The sequence below is a fragment of the Monosiga brevicollis genome, genomic scaffold (genome assembly GCF_000002865.3).
Source record: "Monosiga brevicollis MX1 MONBRscaffold_26 genomic scaffold, whole genome shotgun sequence".
Lineage (NCBI taxonomy): Eukaryota > Choanoflagellata > Craspedida > Salpingoecidae > Monosiga > Monosiga brevicollis.
In genome coordinates this window covers 586,782-603,458 of record NW_001865063.1, presented here as the reverse complement: position 1 = coordinate 603,458, position 16,677 = coordinate 586,782, and the positions used below count along the sequence as shown (strand labels likewise).

Below are 16,677 nucleotides of genomic sequence, written 5' to 3'. Positions count from 1 at the left end.
GGCCTCAAAGTTTTTGGAAGCAACATACACACTACATGAAAGCATTGTAGGTCGCTGGGGCCCGAGCGTCGCGGCGATAACGAATGGCGGCAACGACGCCCAGAAGCTAGCAATCCCAGGCAACGTGCGCGTATGAGCAGGAGCACTACACGCGAAGGCGCTGGAGACGATTTTTTCCAAACACACCTCCAGAAAAGCAAACGCCAAGCATATGCCACCGCCTCGTCGCAGCAACCGATCCGTCAGACCTGAGGCCATGTTCGACATGAGTAGATGTCCTGCACAATGAAGAAGGAAGCCATGTGCCCCCCCATTCTTCCACACACACACACACACACACACACACACACCTTTGACAGCATCATAGCAGGTTTCACATCGCGGCAAAGTGTCCGTGGGCTCAACGCCGCACTCCTATATGATGGCATCCCAGCAGAGACGATACACTTGGCGTTTGGCGCAGCATCTGTGGCGTCTGGACAAGTAGCAAGCGACGGTTCTGACGATACGCACCGGTGCAGCACAACGTGTTGGGCATTTCGGATTGGACGCGTTTTGGGGTGGAGGGGCCATGCAATCGTTTGGCTCATACTTTGAAGCATTCTGCAATAGCACGTCGCAAAGTCACGTCAGCAATACGCAGTGCGTGCCACGTCGCCATTGTTTATCTGCGTTGCTGCGCTTCAAGCCGTGGCCCTCACTTCAAAGCCATAACAGTTGGTCGAGTTTTGAAACCAGATCTGCCGTTCGTCACTGAGCTTGCACCAGCCCTCCGAGAGGAGCTGCTTCTGTTGCGTCTGGGACACCGACAGCGCAGCGACGCCGATACTGAACTGCATCACAAATAGCAGCACCATGAAGAGAATATACTACCAACCCAAGGGAGGTCAAAAAAAACATCAGATCCGCATGGTGAGCAGGGTCAACTTGGGCCAAAGTCGATCATGGAGGGCTTTCACGACGCCCGACAACAGAGACAAGTCATGGCGCACCAGGAAGAGCAGGAATGGACTACGACGTGCTGTGCCAACGATGCCAAAGATGGAGACCATGACCAGAAACACGCCCATGGCAATCACGCCCCCTACACTCAGACGACGCGGTGGGTGAGCAGCCAGGCGAGAAACGAGCGTGACCGAGCAGAGAATCAAGGGGTCAGGTATCACGGACCTAAAATCGTCAAATCGGTCAACACGGCTTCGGCCTGTGCAGCTGCAGCCACACCGATGAGCGTCAAGCCCAAGACCTTGAATCGAACACGGGGTGGGAGTGAAGGGGGAGCAAACGCAGGTGAGTTGGACTCGAGGGCTGCCAGACAAGCGAGCACATGCAAGCTGCACACCAAGTAGATGCCATTGAAGACATATAGCCACAGTAGGGCAACCTAGAAGAGCACAAGGACAGGGACATGGATGGTGCTATCAGCGAGCCGTGGTCCCGCCGAAACCCAGTGACCAACCCCAGTGTTCGTACCGAAAAGCCAGACTTGTCCTTGGTTTCTGAAGTCATGGTGCAGTTTGCAACGTCAAATCTACACACCCATCACACACAGGCAGAATCAGTGAGACTCTTCCATGTGCTCACAAAGCAGGTCACACGCCACCCTGACCCAATGTCGTCGAGTCACAGCCCCCCACCCAACGCCGGGTATCCAGTTGGCAATCATCCGGAGTCAGTGAAACGCATCACCATCTCCGAGTACACAACTCCCAACCAAGCTCCCAGCCTCCCATCACTGCCCCATCATCTCCCACCCATCGTCTCCCCTCCTCCGTCCCGCCTGCCCTCACTGCCTCTCGAGTTCCCCCTCCCTCCGCGCCGCCCCACTGCCATCTGATGAGACGACGCCTCACACACACACACACACACACACACACATACCGCGCCACCCAACATACCTGACTGAAGAAATGCGACAACTTTAGACCCGAAAGAAAGAAAGAGAGAGAAAGAGAGAGAGAGAAAGAAAGAGAGAGAAAGAGAAAGGCATAGATAGCGAAATGACACCTCTACCACATGTAATAACAAAGAGAGAGAGAGAGAGAATTGCAGAGAAAGAGGAAAAGAATAAACAGCAAAGGCACAAGAGAAGTAGCATAACTACCACATGTAAGACACACACACACAATACACTCACTGTTCCTTTGCTCATCATCAACAACAACATAATTTCCAATGGGGGTTGATGCATGCAAGTAAAATCGTTTGGCAATCACACGTTAAAAGGCAAACTGAAGGACTGACATGTGAAGAACTCGGACTTGTTGGACCTGCTCACTTAGAATGTACAGGCATCATCACTGCTTTCTTACGATGACGCGTTCTTGATGGTTCTTGATGGGCTCCGGCGTCGTCTGGCATTTGAAAAGGCATGCGCGGTCGGTTGAATTGGAAAACGGCATCATGGTGCGACCTCATGGCAAGGTTGTGCTGCGCGAGCAGCTCAAGAAGGACAAGCGCTTCACTGCCAGTCAGCGAAGGGCAGCTTTCGCCCAGACCGATCGGTACGCGCTCGAGTGCAGGGCCTTCATAATGGCGGTCGGCAGGCGGCGGGTCGAGGCTGACGCGCGGCGAGGGGTGCCTTGGCCTGTCTGTGCGGCGATGTTGAGGCATCTATGGGTCCAGCAAGAGGTGGCTCGACGCCTTTTGAGCCTGGTGGTACTCCAACCGCCCTGCCGAGTGGTGTTGAACGGGCAGCCGCATGTGCCGTTTGATTCATTCTCGACCAGTGAATGGCAAGACAACTTTGGTCTGACGGGCCTCGACCAGCTCGACCGGTTGGCAGCGGTATTGCCTTTCGAGGACGGCCATTTTATTGTGCCCACGCGCGAAGCCCTGCTCGCCTTTTTTGCTGTGTTTCATCGCCCAGGACGCCAAAGCGTAGAGGGTCTGCAAAGACTGCGTGTGTCATGGTCGGCTTCCAAGATATCCATTGTCGTGCGAAGCTTCTCGAAGGAACTCGTCCAGACCTTTCACAGCCGTATCTTGTTTGACAAGCGGTACTTTACTCGATCCTGGCGACAATTGGCCAAAATTGCCGTGGCCCGAAAGTTCTCAGACCTGGAAGGGATTTTTGCCGTGATCCATCGCACAGGCCAGTCCATTGCTCGCGCGAGTGGTGATACTGACGTCCAGCAGTCCCTGTATTCAAGCATAGACAGCGTAAGACGCGTGCTGTTTGTGGCATGCAAGGGTTGCGTGTGCTGCTTGTTGATGCTGCTCATCTTTTTTCGTGGCCCAATAGCGACATGAGCTACGATACCAGGCCATTGTTACACCCAATGGTCTCATCACATCCTTCTATGGGCCGTTTGAAGGTCAGGAGCCTTGTTGGTTTTGAATACTTCCAACCTGGTCAAATTCTTCACCCTTTACACAACCTCTCGCCATCTCGCGCTCATCTGCACGCCGTTCTTGCACACGAGTCGGCGTCTAGGATCGTGCCATGACGCAGGCATGCTATCCCGTTCAGGACTGCTTGCTCGGTTGGAGTCGATGATCCCAGTTGGAGAGAACTGCAAGTTGTTGGACGACCAGGCCTACGAGGAGTCACGGCTACTTACCAAGCCAAGGCAACGTGGCACGGCCCACGACGACGATGCGGCTTCGCGGATGCTTGGTCGTGCCCGCATTGCCTGTGAACGGGCAATTGGGGCAAACGACCATGGTGTTGAGTCGCGTTTTGAGGGGTTGCACCAACCTCAGTATATGCGTGTGCAACAGCGGCCAGTGCTCAGCAACATGCTGCTCTGTGATGAGCACACCAACCCAGTCCATAATTATTTTGACCGTGTCATGCCTGTGCCCACTCTTGCCGAATACATGTCGGCCGAAGCCTCGAGTAGCTCCTGAATACCATCGGAGGAGGAGGAGGAGAGTGCACGAATCGATTCTCGACCATAACAATCATGACGTGCAATTTCCCTAAGGGAGGTTAGCTGTCTAACATTCACTAAAGTTGTCGTTTACGAGGCTAATTTAAGACACGATCACTGCTTTCGCGGTCTTAAGTAAAAGAGGTTATTGTCACTCATTTCGTTCTGAAATTTTCGCTCAAATTTCATTTGTGTGTGTGTGTGTGTGAGAGACGGCGCGGCATTCCGTGCAGCTTGACATCACGGGGGAGGAGGAGGAGGACGGCTGGTCGGCGTATGGCAAGCGCTGTGGGCCTGGTTTAGGGTCATGGCGGACACGCGGGATGACGAGGCGGGGGCCAATTTGAACGAACGGCGCAAGGCTCGCCGGGAGCGACAAAAGCGACGGCTGCAAGAGCTGGATCGCCAGCCTGTCCCAGAGGCACCCGCCCCCTCTTCGACACAGCCCGAACCACCTCTTGATCATGATGATCCCCAGTCGGCGCCGCAGAGCCCCCATCCCTCGGCTTCTGCCCACCAGCTCTTGCCTCAACCCTCGGCCTCGATGCTTCAAGTGCAAGTCTTACAGACGGACTCGTTTGTGCCCCCGAGTCAGATGGCCCGACCGCGCGTCGCCATCTACCTGGTCGACGAGCGCACAGGAGAGCACCTCATCGAACCACCAACCGCCCCGCCCGAAGCCAACAGGGACGCCAACAACCTTGCCGAAGAGGATGGCACCCATGTCTGGCTGACGCGCGTTGCGCGGCCCCAGCGCACACGTCGCGTGCAGCTGCGCTACAACGACACCCTGTACCTCCCGTACGAGCCAACGCTCCAGCCGCCTGGTTCCCCCCAGCGGGCCACGAGCCCCACGTCGGGGCGCCGGCACAGCTTGACTCACCAACCAACCCGAGGCAGTGATCTTGTGCTCTTGTTTGACGTTTGTGAAGCCACCGACGACCTCAACTCCCAGACCACTCCCCATGACCCGGCTACGCACCCCAGCAGCGGGTCCCGCCCAGCCTTTGAGACGAGCCTGGTCTCGGCTCGCCACCGCCATACCAACGATCGCCATCACTATTTTGGCTACCTGCGCCTACGCTACGGAAGCCCCGAGTACTTTGATCGTCGCTTGCGCCTGCAGCTGTATTCGGCGGCCGGCCTCAGTGCTGGCGCCCGCCGCCCGCTGCGCTCCCGCCTGCGACCCCGCAGCAGCGCCCGTGGCTTGCATTCCACCGCTGCTGCCTGGTATTTTGATCACCCCGATGACCGTGAGGTCGTGAGCCTCAGTTTACACGTGCAACTCAGTCTCGTCGACCGCAGCAATGTGGATCCGGCGCTTTTACCTGCGCCCCGCTCACAAGGCCTGGGTGAAGAGCAGCCAGATGCACACGAGGCCGAAGCGGATCCTCATGCCTGGACACGCCGGCCCCGCGATACCTTTCACATGCCCAACGATGCCCAATGCTTCTTTCAACTGGGTGGCGTCCCAGCCACCGCCTTGGCCTTCTGCCCCACTGGCCGATGGTGCGCCGTCGCCGTGGGTGGGACCCATGCCCCGGGTCTGCCTGCCCATGCTCTAGCCCTTTTCGATGTACAACCGGCTCTCAAGAGCCAAAATCTGAATGCGCGGCCCTCCCGAGGGCGCCGGACAGGACCACGACCCAAGCAAACGCGGCAACGTGCGCCCCTCGCCGTCATTCAGCGTCACACCCAGCGGGTTCATTCGCTCAACTGGTCTGTTCACCGCCCACGCTGCTCTCGCCAAGCAATGTAAGGCTTGTTGCTACGTCCTTTGTCGATTTCAGTTTACACGTTTTGCCATTCCACTCCCGCCATATCAGGTCTGAAGACAGTCGCTACTTGATCAGCTGCGGGGTTGATGGGCGCTTGGTTGTTGTTGACGCTGAGGTCCCAGAACAAGCTCATGTCGTGGCGGTCAGTGGCGCCCCCCCGTGCACCAACTTTGAGGTGATCGCTTGCTCATGCTACTTGACTTGTCGCTTGTTGCGGTCAACAGGTGTTGTTGCACGACTACTACGTGTACGCTGGTGGCATGCTAGCAGACTCCAATCCGGCTCAGCCGGGTCACTCCTGGGTCGTCTCTGGTGGCTTTGATGCCCTCCTCCGGTCTGTTCGACAAGACCACCCGGCGCCTGCTTTGCACGCCACTCAAGTCCTCTGACAATGTGTCTGCTCTTTGCCTCCCTTGGCGTATAGAATCTGGTCAGCCAAGCCTCAAGCGCCCAATCGTCGCCGGCGAGGTAGCCGCGCTGCTTTGTCAGACGACGCAGATCCGCGAGCTTTGAGCACGGATGTTGTTCACACCCTGAGCAATCGCGATGCGCCCATCACTTGCATTCGCCTTGCCAGTGCACGACACAAGGTCCTGAACCTCTTGGACGTGCTGCCCTCACACTGGCTTGACCCAATCCTCATGACGCTTGATGCTTCCTTCATGTGGGCAGATGTTCGTCGGGAGCAACGACTGCGTCGTGACTGTGTGGACCCTGCCCGGTATGTTACCTTGACGCTTCCAAAACGCGCATGATGAGCCAGCATCAAACTTCTCATCTTTGGCCGCCTCGCTGCTGGACTCAGCCAATTTGAGTGCGGCACATGCACCGCAGCCTCTTCATCACATTGGGCTCACCGAGCCAGCTTCGGCCAGTCGCGCCATCTGGAGTCTGTGTTGCACTGCGCAGTTTCTCTGGGTCGCGACACAAAGCAGTATTCACGTCTGTGACGCGACAACCGCACACATTGAAAAGGTGCGGCCCACGCCAAGCATCAAATACTTTGCTCCAGATATGCTGCCGCGACGCTTGCTCACCTCACAGGCTTGTGAATAGAGTGTCCACTACGACGGGTTTCAGCGTTACCCGTGCCGGATTAGCCTGTCACCAGATGGTCAACAGCTTGTGTGTGGTAAGTTGGCTGGCTGAGAGGCACTTGCATCAGTTTCCGAGGTCAGACTCGCTGCGAAAGAGACTGACCTTCCACACATTGCTACGTTGCTGTCGCTCGCCTTCTCCAGTCACGCCAGGAGGGCAGCTGGAAGCACGTGATGCCCCGACGTTGGCGCTCAAAAAGCATGGATGGCCGACCGTCATTGCTCGGTGCGTCCCTGGGTTTCGCGGTGCCTGCGGCGCCAAGACGATGCGTAGTAGAGGCTCATTCATCTGTGCCATGTGTGAACTTGTAGGAGCCTGTGCATGGATGCAGCTGTGCACACTCAAGACCACTTGCTGGCTTGCTGCCTTGACAATGGGACGTGTGTCATGTTGGAGTACAACGAGGGTAGGTGCAAGTTCAAGGAGGCCGTGTTGAGCACGTCGTGCGCATGGACACGCCCCACTCACCAATTTGTGTCTGGCAGCGTTGCGGGAGCAAGCACGCAGTAACGCCGTCCTGGCCATGGACGCCATCTCCTTAAACAGCTTGGAGGCGGACACGGCTGCACGGTTTGTCTAGACGCAAGTGTGAAGGAAGACTGTTGAGTAGACAACACTCATCTGCCGGGATGCTTCTTTTTAATTTTTTTTTTCTCGCAGACTGGACACGGCTCGGGGAGCGCGACGATCCGAGTTGGGCCGATCAAGACCTGGGACATCTCGTGCAGGAGACCAAGAGGGGATCAATGTTGAACAGCTCTTGGACCTCAAGCGGACCATGGCAGCGGACATGTTACGCGAGGCCACTGTCTCCATGGACCAGACCCACCGGGCGTTGGCTGAATCGGCGCTCGATCCCAGCCTTTTCAATGCCACATCGGAGGCGCTCATGGATGCCCTGCAGCTGCAACTGCAGCCAGCATCCTCCGCCTCCACCTCCATCAGCCGTGCTGAGGGCAGGCCAGGCACCGGGCGCGGTCGGACAACGGTGCGCTTTGCCAGTGATGACGACAGTGAGACCGACACGGAGGGTGAGGAACAGCGGGCTCCGAGCCAGGACCCCGATGCCGAGCCCCACAGTGAGGGCAACAATCGAAGGGGTCTACTGCAGGCCCCGCGTCGATCACGTGGTCAGATCCCCAGCGGCGAACGCGATGTCTTCTCTGCCTCGTCGACTTCGTCGGGGTCGTCCATTTCGCCATCCCCCACAGCTCGCACGGCGCCAACGCGAGGGGCATCCTTGAGTGTCAACGCGCGCGCCGAGCGGGCCAGCGTGGCGTACACGCCCATGTCCGCCTCGCGGCGATCGCGTCGTCAATCCCGACTTCAATCCCGGGGCTTGATGGCAGAGCCCCGACCAGGACTCATCCGAAGCCGCAGCGAGTCTTCCGTGTCCGACTTGGAAGCCGATGCTGGGCATGGTCCCCCGCAAGGTGCTGATGCGGGCCTCCAGGCACCCTGGCAAGCCAACCCAGCCGTTTTGAGCTCCAAGCGGGTGCAGCGGCGGGAACGATTGAGCACAGCCCGTCAGCGTGGGGCGGAGCGACCACCCAGCGTGGGACGACTGTTTGCTAGTTCACCGCCACCCCAGTACGATGACAACGAAGCCGGAAGCACGGGTTCCGACAACGACGCAGCTCATGGGACTGCCACACTCCTGCTTCCTGGTCAAACCGCTGCGGCCACGCCCCAACCCGCACCGACCGCCACACGCAACCAACGGCGAGCCACCTTACGCGACGACCCGCCCACAGGCGACCCCGCCTTCCAATCTCGACGCTTCCAGCGACGATCTCGCGCCGCCCGTGCCTCCACAACCATGCCGAACCACCATGCCTAAGCGCCACCGATGATGCCTTCCTATGGGGAGGATCGACCGCCCAGCATGCGCATGTTATTCCTCTTCTTATAAGTAATTTACTTCTTTTGATACGTTTGTCAGATTCTTCTACACATGTGCCGTAGTAATAGAGAGAAGACACACACAGAGAGAAAGAACGGACGTGCGCAATGCATTTGCTACCACGTGTAAGTGCCCGTTGCCTTGATGCGCTCCTCTCTCTCTCCTCCACAAGCACAAACGGCAGCGCGATCTCGGCGCTTCTTGGCTCTGGCGCTACACCCGCCGTGTGCACTGAGTTTGAATCAAAGGCTGAAGAGAGTTGGGAGCTTGGCATGGCCTTGGTCACCGTGTGTCTCACCTTTTTTGACCGTGATGTGTTGGGTTGTAGAGCGCGCCCGCCTGTACCAGTGGACGACGTGCTTCTGACACGATGGCCACCAGCAGCATGACGGTCCTTGCCCTCGGTCTCGGACTCTTGATGGCAGCCGTGATCTCCCCCGCGCATGCCGCTTGGAACGTCTACCATTACAATGATGACGCTGCCTTGTAAGTCTCTCCCTGCTGGATTGCTTCGCCCCCGATCAACCAATGGCATTCGTCCAAACGCCTTGGCTCTTGGCCCTCTTCCGTTGCTCGACTTTGGGTCTTGACCTGAGACTACGCGATGCGACCTCGCCTCCCACTTGGTCTTGTGCCCCCGTCTACACTCTTCGCCAATGACCAACTGCTCACATGTCCAATGCCCCTTGCCATCACTCAACAGCCTGGAGAGCGCCTCTGTCGCTTTCAGCGAGCGCGCCGATGTTGGCATCTGTCAGTTCCACGGCACCCCCCCCCCCCCGTCATCTTATTGGCTTTCCATCCATCTATACTCTTGCCTTGTGTGACATGTTGCTCCCGTGATTGCCCTGGCAGTACGCCAACTCACCCCGGCGTTTGGCTTGATTTTAGTGGTGCGCGTGGATGCGACCAAGCACCTGGTGGAAGCCGCTCATCTGAACCATTCCACGTTGAGCCAATCGGACATCAGCGTTGCATTCCAGACCATCAACAACCGCTCCCTGAACCCCATTGTTTCCATCTACACCACCATCAACCGCATCGGCTCGTCCGGCTTTATCGTTTACACGACCTCGGCCAGCGTGATGGGTCATGTCACCTGCTCCATCTTCTCCTCCCTTTACTCATTCGGTTCGATTCCTCGCCCTCGCTTCATGACCTCTCATGTACCGCGCTATAAAGACCGAGGCTCAAGCCATGGTCCTGTTCAAACCACGGTGGCTTTTATTAGTCCTATCACCTTGTCCTATCACCTTGCGGTTTCGCGAGCTCTGACCCCAGGCCCTGCTCTTCTTCCCTATTCTTTTCTCTTTTTTTAGGTCAATTCGAGGACACCGTGTACTCTTTGGGCAGCTTCAAGGGCCGAACCCAGAACGACTGCCACCTGAAGGATCTGTACATGGATGTGGACGACTATGGCAACATGGGCTTTATGTCCTATCTGCTGCCCAAGTGTAGGTCCCCTTGCCCCTGCTCTCGACGCATCCGCGCAACCTTCCAGACACTGACAAATCACACTGCCGCGCCAAACTCACCCCTTCTAAACTCGATACCGGCATAGTCGACAACTTGACGAGCAACTCGACAATTGCCTACAACGCCGTGTTCCGCACCTTTAACACCAATATCAGTCCCCCTTGGGGCCAGTCCGAGCTCATTTGCTGCGAGGGTGACTTTTACATCACCGACGAAAAGAAGCAAATTTCCGTTGATAGCCGCTCAGATGGCACTGCAGCCGTCATCAGCCTGCTCAAGACAGATGGCACCTCCAAAATCCTCGAGCTCAAGCGCTGGAACCCCATGGAGGGCTTTTACCACCACATTGAGCACGCCCTCAATCCCCAGTCTAGCTTCAACGTATGTTTTACCCAGGCAGGGTGTGCACCCAACCATTGATGAAAATCAGTGCATATTCGTGCGTGGTGGTCTGTCAACGTATCCTCATGAAGCGAGTTTCTTGCTGCTTTTTGTCATTCTAGACTGCCGTTGCCATGTCAGCCGAAGGAACCTATGAAGTCGGCCTCCTTAACATTCGTGGCACCTCCCTCGAAATCTGTGCGTCCCTGCTTTGTCGCATGTCAAAACACATGACCCACAAACACGATGTGCAACCAAACCTGTTCATTGCTGACACCAGTCTTTGTCCCGCGACCCAGTCCGTGTCGTCCATGAGAAGTTTGAACTCTACAACAAGTCCATTTACACTCCCAGCTCCAACACCACGGTGCGTTTTACCCCTGCCGTTTTACCCCACCGTGCTTTCCCACTCAGACCCATTTTTGTTCTTGTTTTTGGTTTTTTCTTTCTTTTCCTTTCCCTGTGTATTTTGTCTTGATATGTGAACGCGAGTACCTGATTGAGATGCTCAATACATGCAGGTTTTGGATGAAGTGTCGCTGACCGTGACGGAGGATAACACGATCCCAATTTTGATTGAGACGTTGTCCCCGACCGAGAACCTCACGCTGTGCAACGTCAGCTTCTCAGACCCTGTTTGCCAGAAGGAGCACGAAAAGTGGATTTACCAGGACGATGCTGGCAACGACAACGACGAGGCCATGACGGCCGGCATCTCTTTCTACGGCTTTGTCGCCAGTGTGGTACGTGCTTGGCTCCACGACCACCTGCTGGCCAATTTTTGGGCGTACGCTTTCTGCGATAATCTCACCTCAACTCTGGTTTGTCAAATCTTTGACTCAGGGTGTCGCGTCTGACGCTGCCTCGGGCGACCTGGGTGGCATCACGGTGGCCGCTGCCTTTGAGGGTTATGAGTTGGACCAGAGCATGTACTCCTTTGGCCCGCGGGCCGTCTGCCAGGCCGACGTCATGGCTCAAACGCTTTCGGCCAACGCCTCAGTCTTTGCTCACTGGCAGATCCAGCTGTGCGCAGGTAACTGCGACTCCTGCGACAAGAACTCGTCGTTTGCCACGGGCTTTGCTTTGTGGCGTCCGGAAGGCAAGTTTTCCTGCTCGGCCCAGAGCGAGTGCGTTGAGATCAAGGGCTCGGCCGTTGGTTTCCCCACTCTGGATTTGTGCCAAGACGTGTGCAAGCCTGTGTCCACCCCGGGCTACACCTGCAGTGCGGCCGGTAAGTTACATCGTGACGAAGTAGAAGCTTTGTTATGGCTTGAGTCCGGTTGTTTTTGTTTTTGTTTTTATTTGAAAATGCTGGCTTCGGTCCCACCTCATACACGAGTGCAACATGTAGGCAAGTGCAGCGTGTCCAACACCAGCAGCGTTTTCCCCGACCTGAACACTTGCATGTCCATCTGCGCCCCTGCCGGCTCCAAGGGCGGCAAGAAGGGCCTTTCGGGCGGCGACATTATGCTGCTGCTGTGCGTCATCCTTCACCGTGGCTTGTTTCACCCACAACCCGTAACTGCTGTTTTATGCTTTGCTCATACCAAGGGGGGGGGATCTCTTTCGTGCCCTAGGTTCTTCTGCGCCTTCCTGATTCCCTACTTGGCCATTGGCAGCATCTACAACTACAGCGTGAAGGGTGCTCGTGGCATGGAGATTCTGCCCAACTACCACTTCTGGGTTGATTCCTTCCCGGGACTTGTCGGCGATGGCTTCCGCTTCTGCATGTGCCGCCCAGTCATGGGTGGTGGCAACTACGAGGCCATCTAAGATTCTGTTCTTGAACAGAGTCACCCCCTCCAGGATAGCAAACCTTTTCTCCCTTTTCTGCTTTTCTCCTCCTCACTTCTTCTCCTCTGTTTCTCAGTCGTGTAGTGTCAGTTGTTTGACGCCGTTGAATTTGGCGTGTGCAGCAGCTGCTGCCTTTTCCTGTCGTTCCCACCTTTGTGTGCGAAACAACCCGACTGGCCGCAGCTCCATGCGCTTCTTGTCACGAAACATTTGAGCCCTTCCTTCCCATCACCATTCTTCTGAGCAAACCTTGACACCCCAGAACAGAAAAAAAAAAGATGGAGCGAGTCCGAGCAAAACACAAAAGAAAATGTGCGCCTGCTACATAAACACACAACAACTGTTTAGAACAATACAAGACCGTCACCATCTCTCGTTTTTTTTTATTTTATTTTTCCATCTCACGACACAGGACGGCAGCGCCGTGGTGTGATGCTCCAGTGCTGCTGAAGCTCCCGATTGGACCTCTGGAGAAGAGGGATCGAAGGGGGAGGTGCATATTGTGTCATCTGTGGCGGTCTCTGACCTTTGATGGGGTCTGGGTCCCGAGGCCGAGCTGGTTTCATGGGGAGCCGGGGTTGGGATCGTGACCGTTGAGGATGGTTGAGGGCATCTACACGAGCCAAGTGCCCGCGGTGCGCAAGCCCCTTGTCTACCCGCCGCTGCCCATGAGCAAGCGTGAAACCATTGCCGTCACAAAGTTTATCGTGCAAAAACGCCTCGATGAGGTATTCTCTTGGCCTTTTCCCCACTTGACCCTCAATCATGTCGCGGCTGCCCTTTGATTGTCTGCCGCCCATGACGCGCCGCTCATTCCCCCTTGAACTTTTCGGTCATTTAGATCAAGGCCCTGCGCGCGGGTCATGAGCAGGGCGATGCTCAGGGCAAGAAGAAAAAGGTCACGCTGGAACAGGTTGGTTTCATAGCCGCTCCCAGCCTCGAATTCTCGTGACTTGAGCGTCCCTGCTTGGCCTGGGCTCACCTCATCTGCTTTGACCCGGTTCCCGCTTCATTCGCTCTAGCGCTTGGACGTGCTCAACAAGCAACGCTCAACCCTTGAAGCAAAGCTTGAAAAGCTCAAGCAAGAAAAACACGAAGCTTTCGTGACCTTTCGCAAGGTACCGAGCCGCCCGCTTTGTCGAAATGTCTGCCCGAGCTTCCTGCATCGAGGGTGTCTCTCACTGCCCGCAATTTTTGGTGCATGCTATCGTAGTTGCTGAAGCAAGAGGAAGCCGAGCGCCGAGAGCGCGAAGCTCGTGAAGCTGCCCAACGCCTACTTCAAGAACCCTCGGTATGTCTGTTGCTCACATGTGTCCCATCCAAGTTTTTGTGACGAAACACCCAAGCCGTCCGCCCGCCGTGGAGACCGCCGCTCAGTCGCTTCTTGTCACTTTATATCCTTTCTTTAGATGGACCAGGACGATGCCGCGCCTCAGGTTTGTGGCCTGTTCATGCCTAGCGCAAATTGGCCCGCTCCCCCTAAGATCCACGGCGGTGCCTCACGACAACCGCGCTCGGCTGATGATGCAGCGAAAGACATCCATTCTATCCGACATCGGTAGCCGCCGTCACATTTCGCCCCAAAAGGTACCAAAGCTTGCGAAAGCTTACGCAGCAATGTACAAATTTTGCGCGACGCCTGGCTTTCCGCCGTTTCTTCTCATCGCCCTCGCTCTCAGCCCGCAGCACCCCGCCTTGAGCTGAAGCGACCGATCCCCAGTGATGTGACGCCTCGGTATGGTCGCTTCCCATGTTCATTGGAGCAAGCCCGCGTTTAGTCTCATGATGGATTGCTCTGCGCCTGTAGTGGATATGGTTCGCCGCTGCCCCAGCGGGCCAAGACCTTCTCAAGCGGGCCCACCACACCCACTGGTCAGATGGTTGCGCTCACTTCCCACCGTCTACCCTTGGCACCGCCCTTTTCCTCACTCGCGTCTCACTATATGGCTCATACGTAGGCCGCATCGGGCCAGGTCTGGGCCCAGGCCCAAGCCCCGGGGCAGGGTCGGTGCCACCCCCTCCCCCACCGCTGCGCGCCGGGGGAAACGCCACGCCCACCAACAGCCCCGGTATCATGCCGACTTCGGGACCCGTCAGTACCAGCGGACCTGTCCTCAACCAGGGCCCCTCAAGCCCCCTCATCAAGGCAAGAAGTGGTCCTGTGGCATCGGGTGCACCTTACAGTGCGCCGAGCATGGGGCGTGCGCCGCTGGGAGCGGGCCCTGGTCGGCCCGGCCCATTGCTGGAAGCGGGAGGTCGCTATGAGCGTAGCCGAATGGCATCCTCCCCCGCGGCAGGATACCCACCATCACGGCCCGTGCCGGTGGGTGGACCCTTGAACGAGCATCGTAGCCCGGGATCGCCCAGTGTGATTGCCCCCAACCCTCCGCGTTTGAGCAGCAATAGCAGCAGTGCCTTGGCCACTGCAACCACCATGCCATCTGGCCCCGTGAGCGCCAAGCCTCGCCGCCAGGGCTCTCGTTGGGATTCGGTGGAAGAGCGGACGAGCGGTCCATCGACGCCAACGTTGTCGCGCCTGCAGCCATCGCCGTTTCGTGCCAATGATGCAGGACCAGGATCCAGCCCACTGCCGCCTCCAGGGCGCAGCGAAGCCATGGGAGGGCCCGCGCCGCGCGGCTTGCTCGAGCAAGGAGGCGACCCAATTCGCACGTACACGGAACGTGATCACCCACGGTCACCTCGCTTTGATCGTGGATACGAGCGCGGTCCCGACCGTGGTCCCGACCGTGGCCCCGACCGCAGTCTTGATCGTGGCTTTGATCGCGGGTTTGACAGGGGGGTCTTTGAACGCGGACCAAACGCACCCTCAGGCCATCCTCACATGGCACCGCCAGCAGGTGAGCGCCCACCGCGCGGTCCACCCGCGCTGGGGGACCGGCCAGGACCTGCAGGTCCCATGGGCGGTGGAAGCCATGCGGATCGCGCCTTCCCAGACCGTCCTCATCCCGGCGGCCCTCCATACCGAGGCGAGCGACAAGCAGGCCCACCGTTCCATGGCGATCGGGGCCCTGCATTCGGGGATCGCCACCACGACTCCTTTCCGCCCGATCGCCGATACCCGGGCGGGGGGGCCCTGGATCGTGGGTTTGGGGGCCCGCCGCCGCCGGGCGAGCGCTTCCCCAGTGACCGGGAACGCTTTCATGGGGGTCCGCCTCCAGATCGCAACTACTCTCCCTCGCCAGCTGGGCGCTTTGGTCCACCCAGCGGGCCCAGCTCACGTTATCCATCACAAATGACCGCTCGCACAATGCGCGAGACGGGAGGACCGGCCGAGCCGCTCCGCGATGATGCCTTGCGGTATGGGTCCCCCGGGCCTTCGGGGGACCGCCGTGGGAGTTGGGAACGGGGTGAGCAGGCCCCTCGAGCACCCGTCAGCGGCCCCGTGGTAAGAACTGGGGCCTGCGGTTGTTTTGTTTGCACTCTGCGGAGCATGTGCTTTCGGTGGCTCTGACCCTTAATGTGTCCCTCACTTATTTTACCCCTTCTTCATTCTTGGTGTGTGTGAATTGCAAAACATCTGTAGGGGTCGGGTGCATACTCGCGCTTGTCGACTGGGAGCGGCAGCTATGGAAGCATGCCGCCTGGACGGGAGCTCCCGGCATCCCCAGGCGGTGCTCCGTCTGCCTACCGGCATGGCTACCCCCCTCACTACGGCCCACCTGGCGCGGGTCCGGGTGCACCCGAAGCAACGAGTGGGAGTGCCAAAAGCGCCAATCCACCAGGCAGCAGCAACGGTTATTACGCGCCCCACCGTTCCCAGTATCGGTAATGAGCTGGGCGGATGGGGATTTTGTTTTCGCATCGCATCGCCCCGCCTCTCCATGCAGTGCCGTACTCTTGTCTACTGCAAGCTCGCTAGAAGCGTCTTTTGTTGTGTGTTGTCCAACCAAAAGCCAAACTTGAACCCGTCCCTTTCTGCTTGATCACGCCTGCCTCTGCGCACAACAATTCCCATCCCCACCATGTAGCTCATCGGCAAGCCCTTTTCGTTTGAGGCAAAACAAGAGAGATGCGGAGGAGAGGGAGATGAATAAAGTTTACTGATTCACAATACAGCAGCTCAGGAAACTGACGCCAAGGGCTGGGGTCAACGATCATAACGCCATGCAATGGAGGAGCCATTTCCATATGCTAGTGTTGGCGGTGCTGGTAGTGTTCGGTGTCGCGGGTAGCAAAGGTATCACCAAGCCGGACCCTCGCCTGACACTCCTCTCTCGATGCTCTCTCGAATCTCTCAATGCTCTCTTCTCTCTCTCTCTCTCTCTGTCTCAGTATCTCTCTCTGTCTCTGTATCTCTCTCTGTCTCTGTATCTCTCTCTGTCTCTGTATCTGTCTCTCGTATCTCTCTCGT

General features: G+C 57.4%; 5 protein-coding genes across 5 annotated transcripts; 4 read left to right on the top strand and 1 right to left on the bottom strand.

The window, feature by feature from the left end:
- Nucleotides 1-31: 31 nt before the first annotated feature.
- MONBRDRAFT_33910 (uncharacterized protein) lies at nucleotides 32-2,405 on the bottom strand (the record flags this gene model as incomplete). Its single annotated transcript, XM_001748868.1, has 11 exons — nucleotides 32-106; nucleotides 187-278; nucleotides 351-414; nucleotides 514-603; nucleotides 702-869; nucleotides 993-1,084; nucleotides 1,171-1,246; nucleotides 1,343-1,384; nucleotides 1,474-1,531; nucleotides 1,882-2,009; nucleotides 2,313-2,405. The coding sequence occupies 11 exons, from the start codon at nucleotides 2,403-2,405 to the stop codon at nucleotides 32-34; spliced, it is 978 nt and encodes a 325-aa protein (XP_001748920.1).
- MONBRDRAFT_11159 (uncharacterized protein) lies at nucleotides 2,404-3,852 on the top strand (the record flags this gene model as incomplete). Its single annotated transcript, XM_001748940.1, has 3 exons — nucleotides 2,404-3,162; nucleotides 3,245-3,317; nucleotides 3,473-3,852. The coding sequence occupies 3 exons, from the start codon at nucleotides 2,404-2,406 to the stop codon at nucleotides 3,850-3,852; spliced, it is 1,212 nt and encodes a 403-aa protein (XP_001748992.1).
- A 330-nt stretch (nucleotides 3,853-4,182) lies between these two features.
- Nucleotides 4,183-8,591, top strand: MONBRDRAFT_28510 (uncharacterized protein; the record flags this gene model as incomplete). The annotated part of the gene is made up of 11 exons (XM_001748939.1): nucleotides 4,183-5,594; nucleotides 5,702-5,795; nucleotides 5,878-5,987; nucleotides 6,078-6,243; nucleotides 6,326-6,374; nucleotides 6,459-6,628; nucleotides 6,710-6,785; nucleotides 6,895-6,976; nucleotides 7,063-7,157; nucleotides 7,237-7,321; nucleotides 7,412-8,591. 11 exons carry the CDS (start codon nucleotides 4,183-4,185, stop codon nucleotides 8,589-8,591), a joined length of 3,519 nt encoding a protein of 1,172 aa, XP_001748991.1.
- Nucleotides 8,592-9,009: 418 nt separating this feature from the next.
- On the top strand, nucleotides 9,010-12,284 carry MONBRDRAFT_38514 (uncharacterized protein; the record flags this gene model as incomplete). Its single annotated transcript, XM_001748938.1, has 10 exons — nucleotides 9,010-9,140; nucleotides 9,358-9,407; nucleotides 9,546-9,785; nucleotides 9,974-10,108; nucleotides 10,216-10,511; nucleotides 10,634-10,709; nucleotides 10,811-10,878; nucleotides 11,033-11,254; nucleotides 11,355-11,742; nucleotides 11,863-12,284. Exons 1-10 carry the CDS (start codon nucleotides 9,025-9,027, stop codon nucleotides 12,282-12,284), a joined length of 2,013 nt encoding a protein of 670 aa, XP_001748990.1. The 5' UTR covers nucleotides 9,010-9,024.
- Nucleotides 12,285-12,721: 437 nt separating this feature from the next.
- MONBRDRAFT_38513 (uncharacterized protein) lies at nucleotides 12,722-16,242 on the top strand. The gene is made up of 6 exons (XM_001748937.1): nucleotides 12,722-13,033; nucleotides 13,147-13,218; nucleotides 13,328-13,423; nucleotides 13,519-13,596; nucleotides 14,113-15,711; nucleotides 15,850-16,242. Exons 1-6 carry the CDS (start codon nucleotides 12,905-12,907, stop codon nucleotides 16,093-16,095), a joined length of 2,220 nt encoding a protein of 739 aa, XP_001748989.1. The 5' UTR covers nucleotides 12,722-12,904; the 3' UTR covers nucleotides 16,096-16,242.
- The last annotated feature ends 435 nt before the right edge of the window (nucleotides 16,243-16,677 follow it).

Excerpts from the sequence above, each read along its gene's own strand:
- MONBRDRAFT_38513 (XM_001748937.1), top strand. The coding sequence starts at position 12,905 with ATGGTTGAGGGCATCTACACGAGCCAAGTGCCCGCGGTGCGCAAGCCC. Across the intron at positions 13,034-13,146 it reads TGCAAAAACGCCTCGATGAG|ATCAAGGCCCTGCGCGCGGG; the intron begins GTATTCTCTTGG and ends TCGGTCATTTAG. Across the intron at positions 13,424-13,518 it reads CTTTCGTGACCTTTCGCAAG|TTGCTGAAGCAAGAGGAAGC; the intron begins GTACCGAGCCGC and ends ATGCTATCGTAG.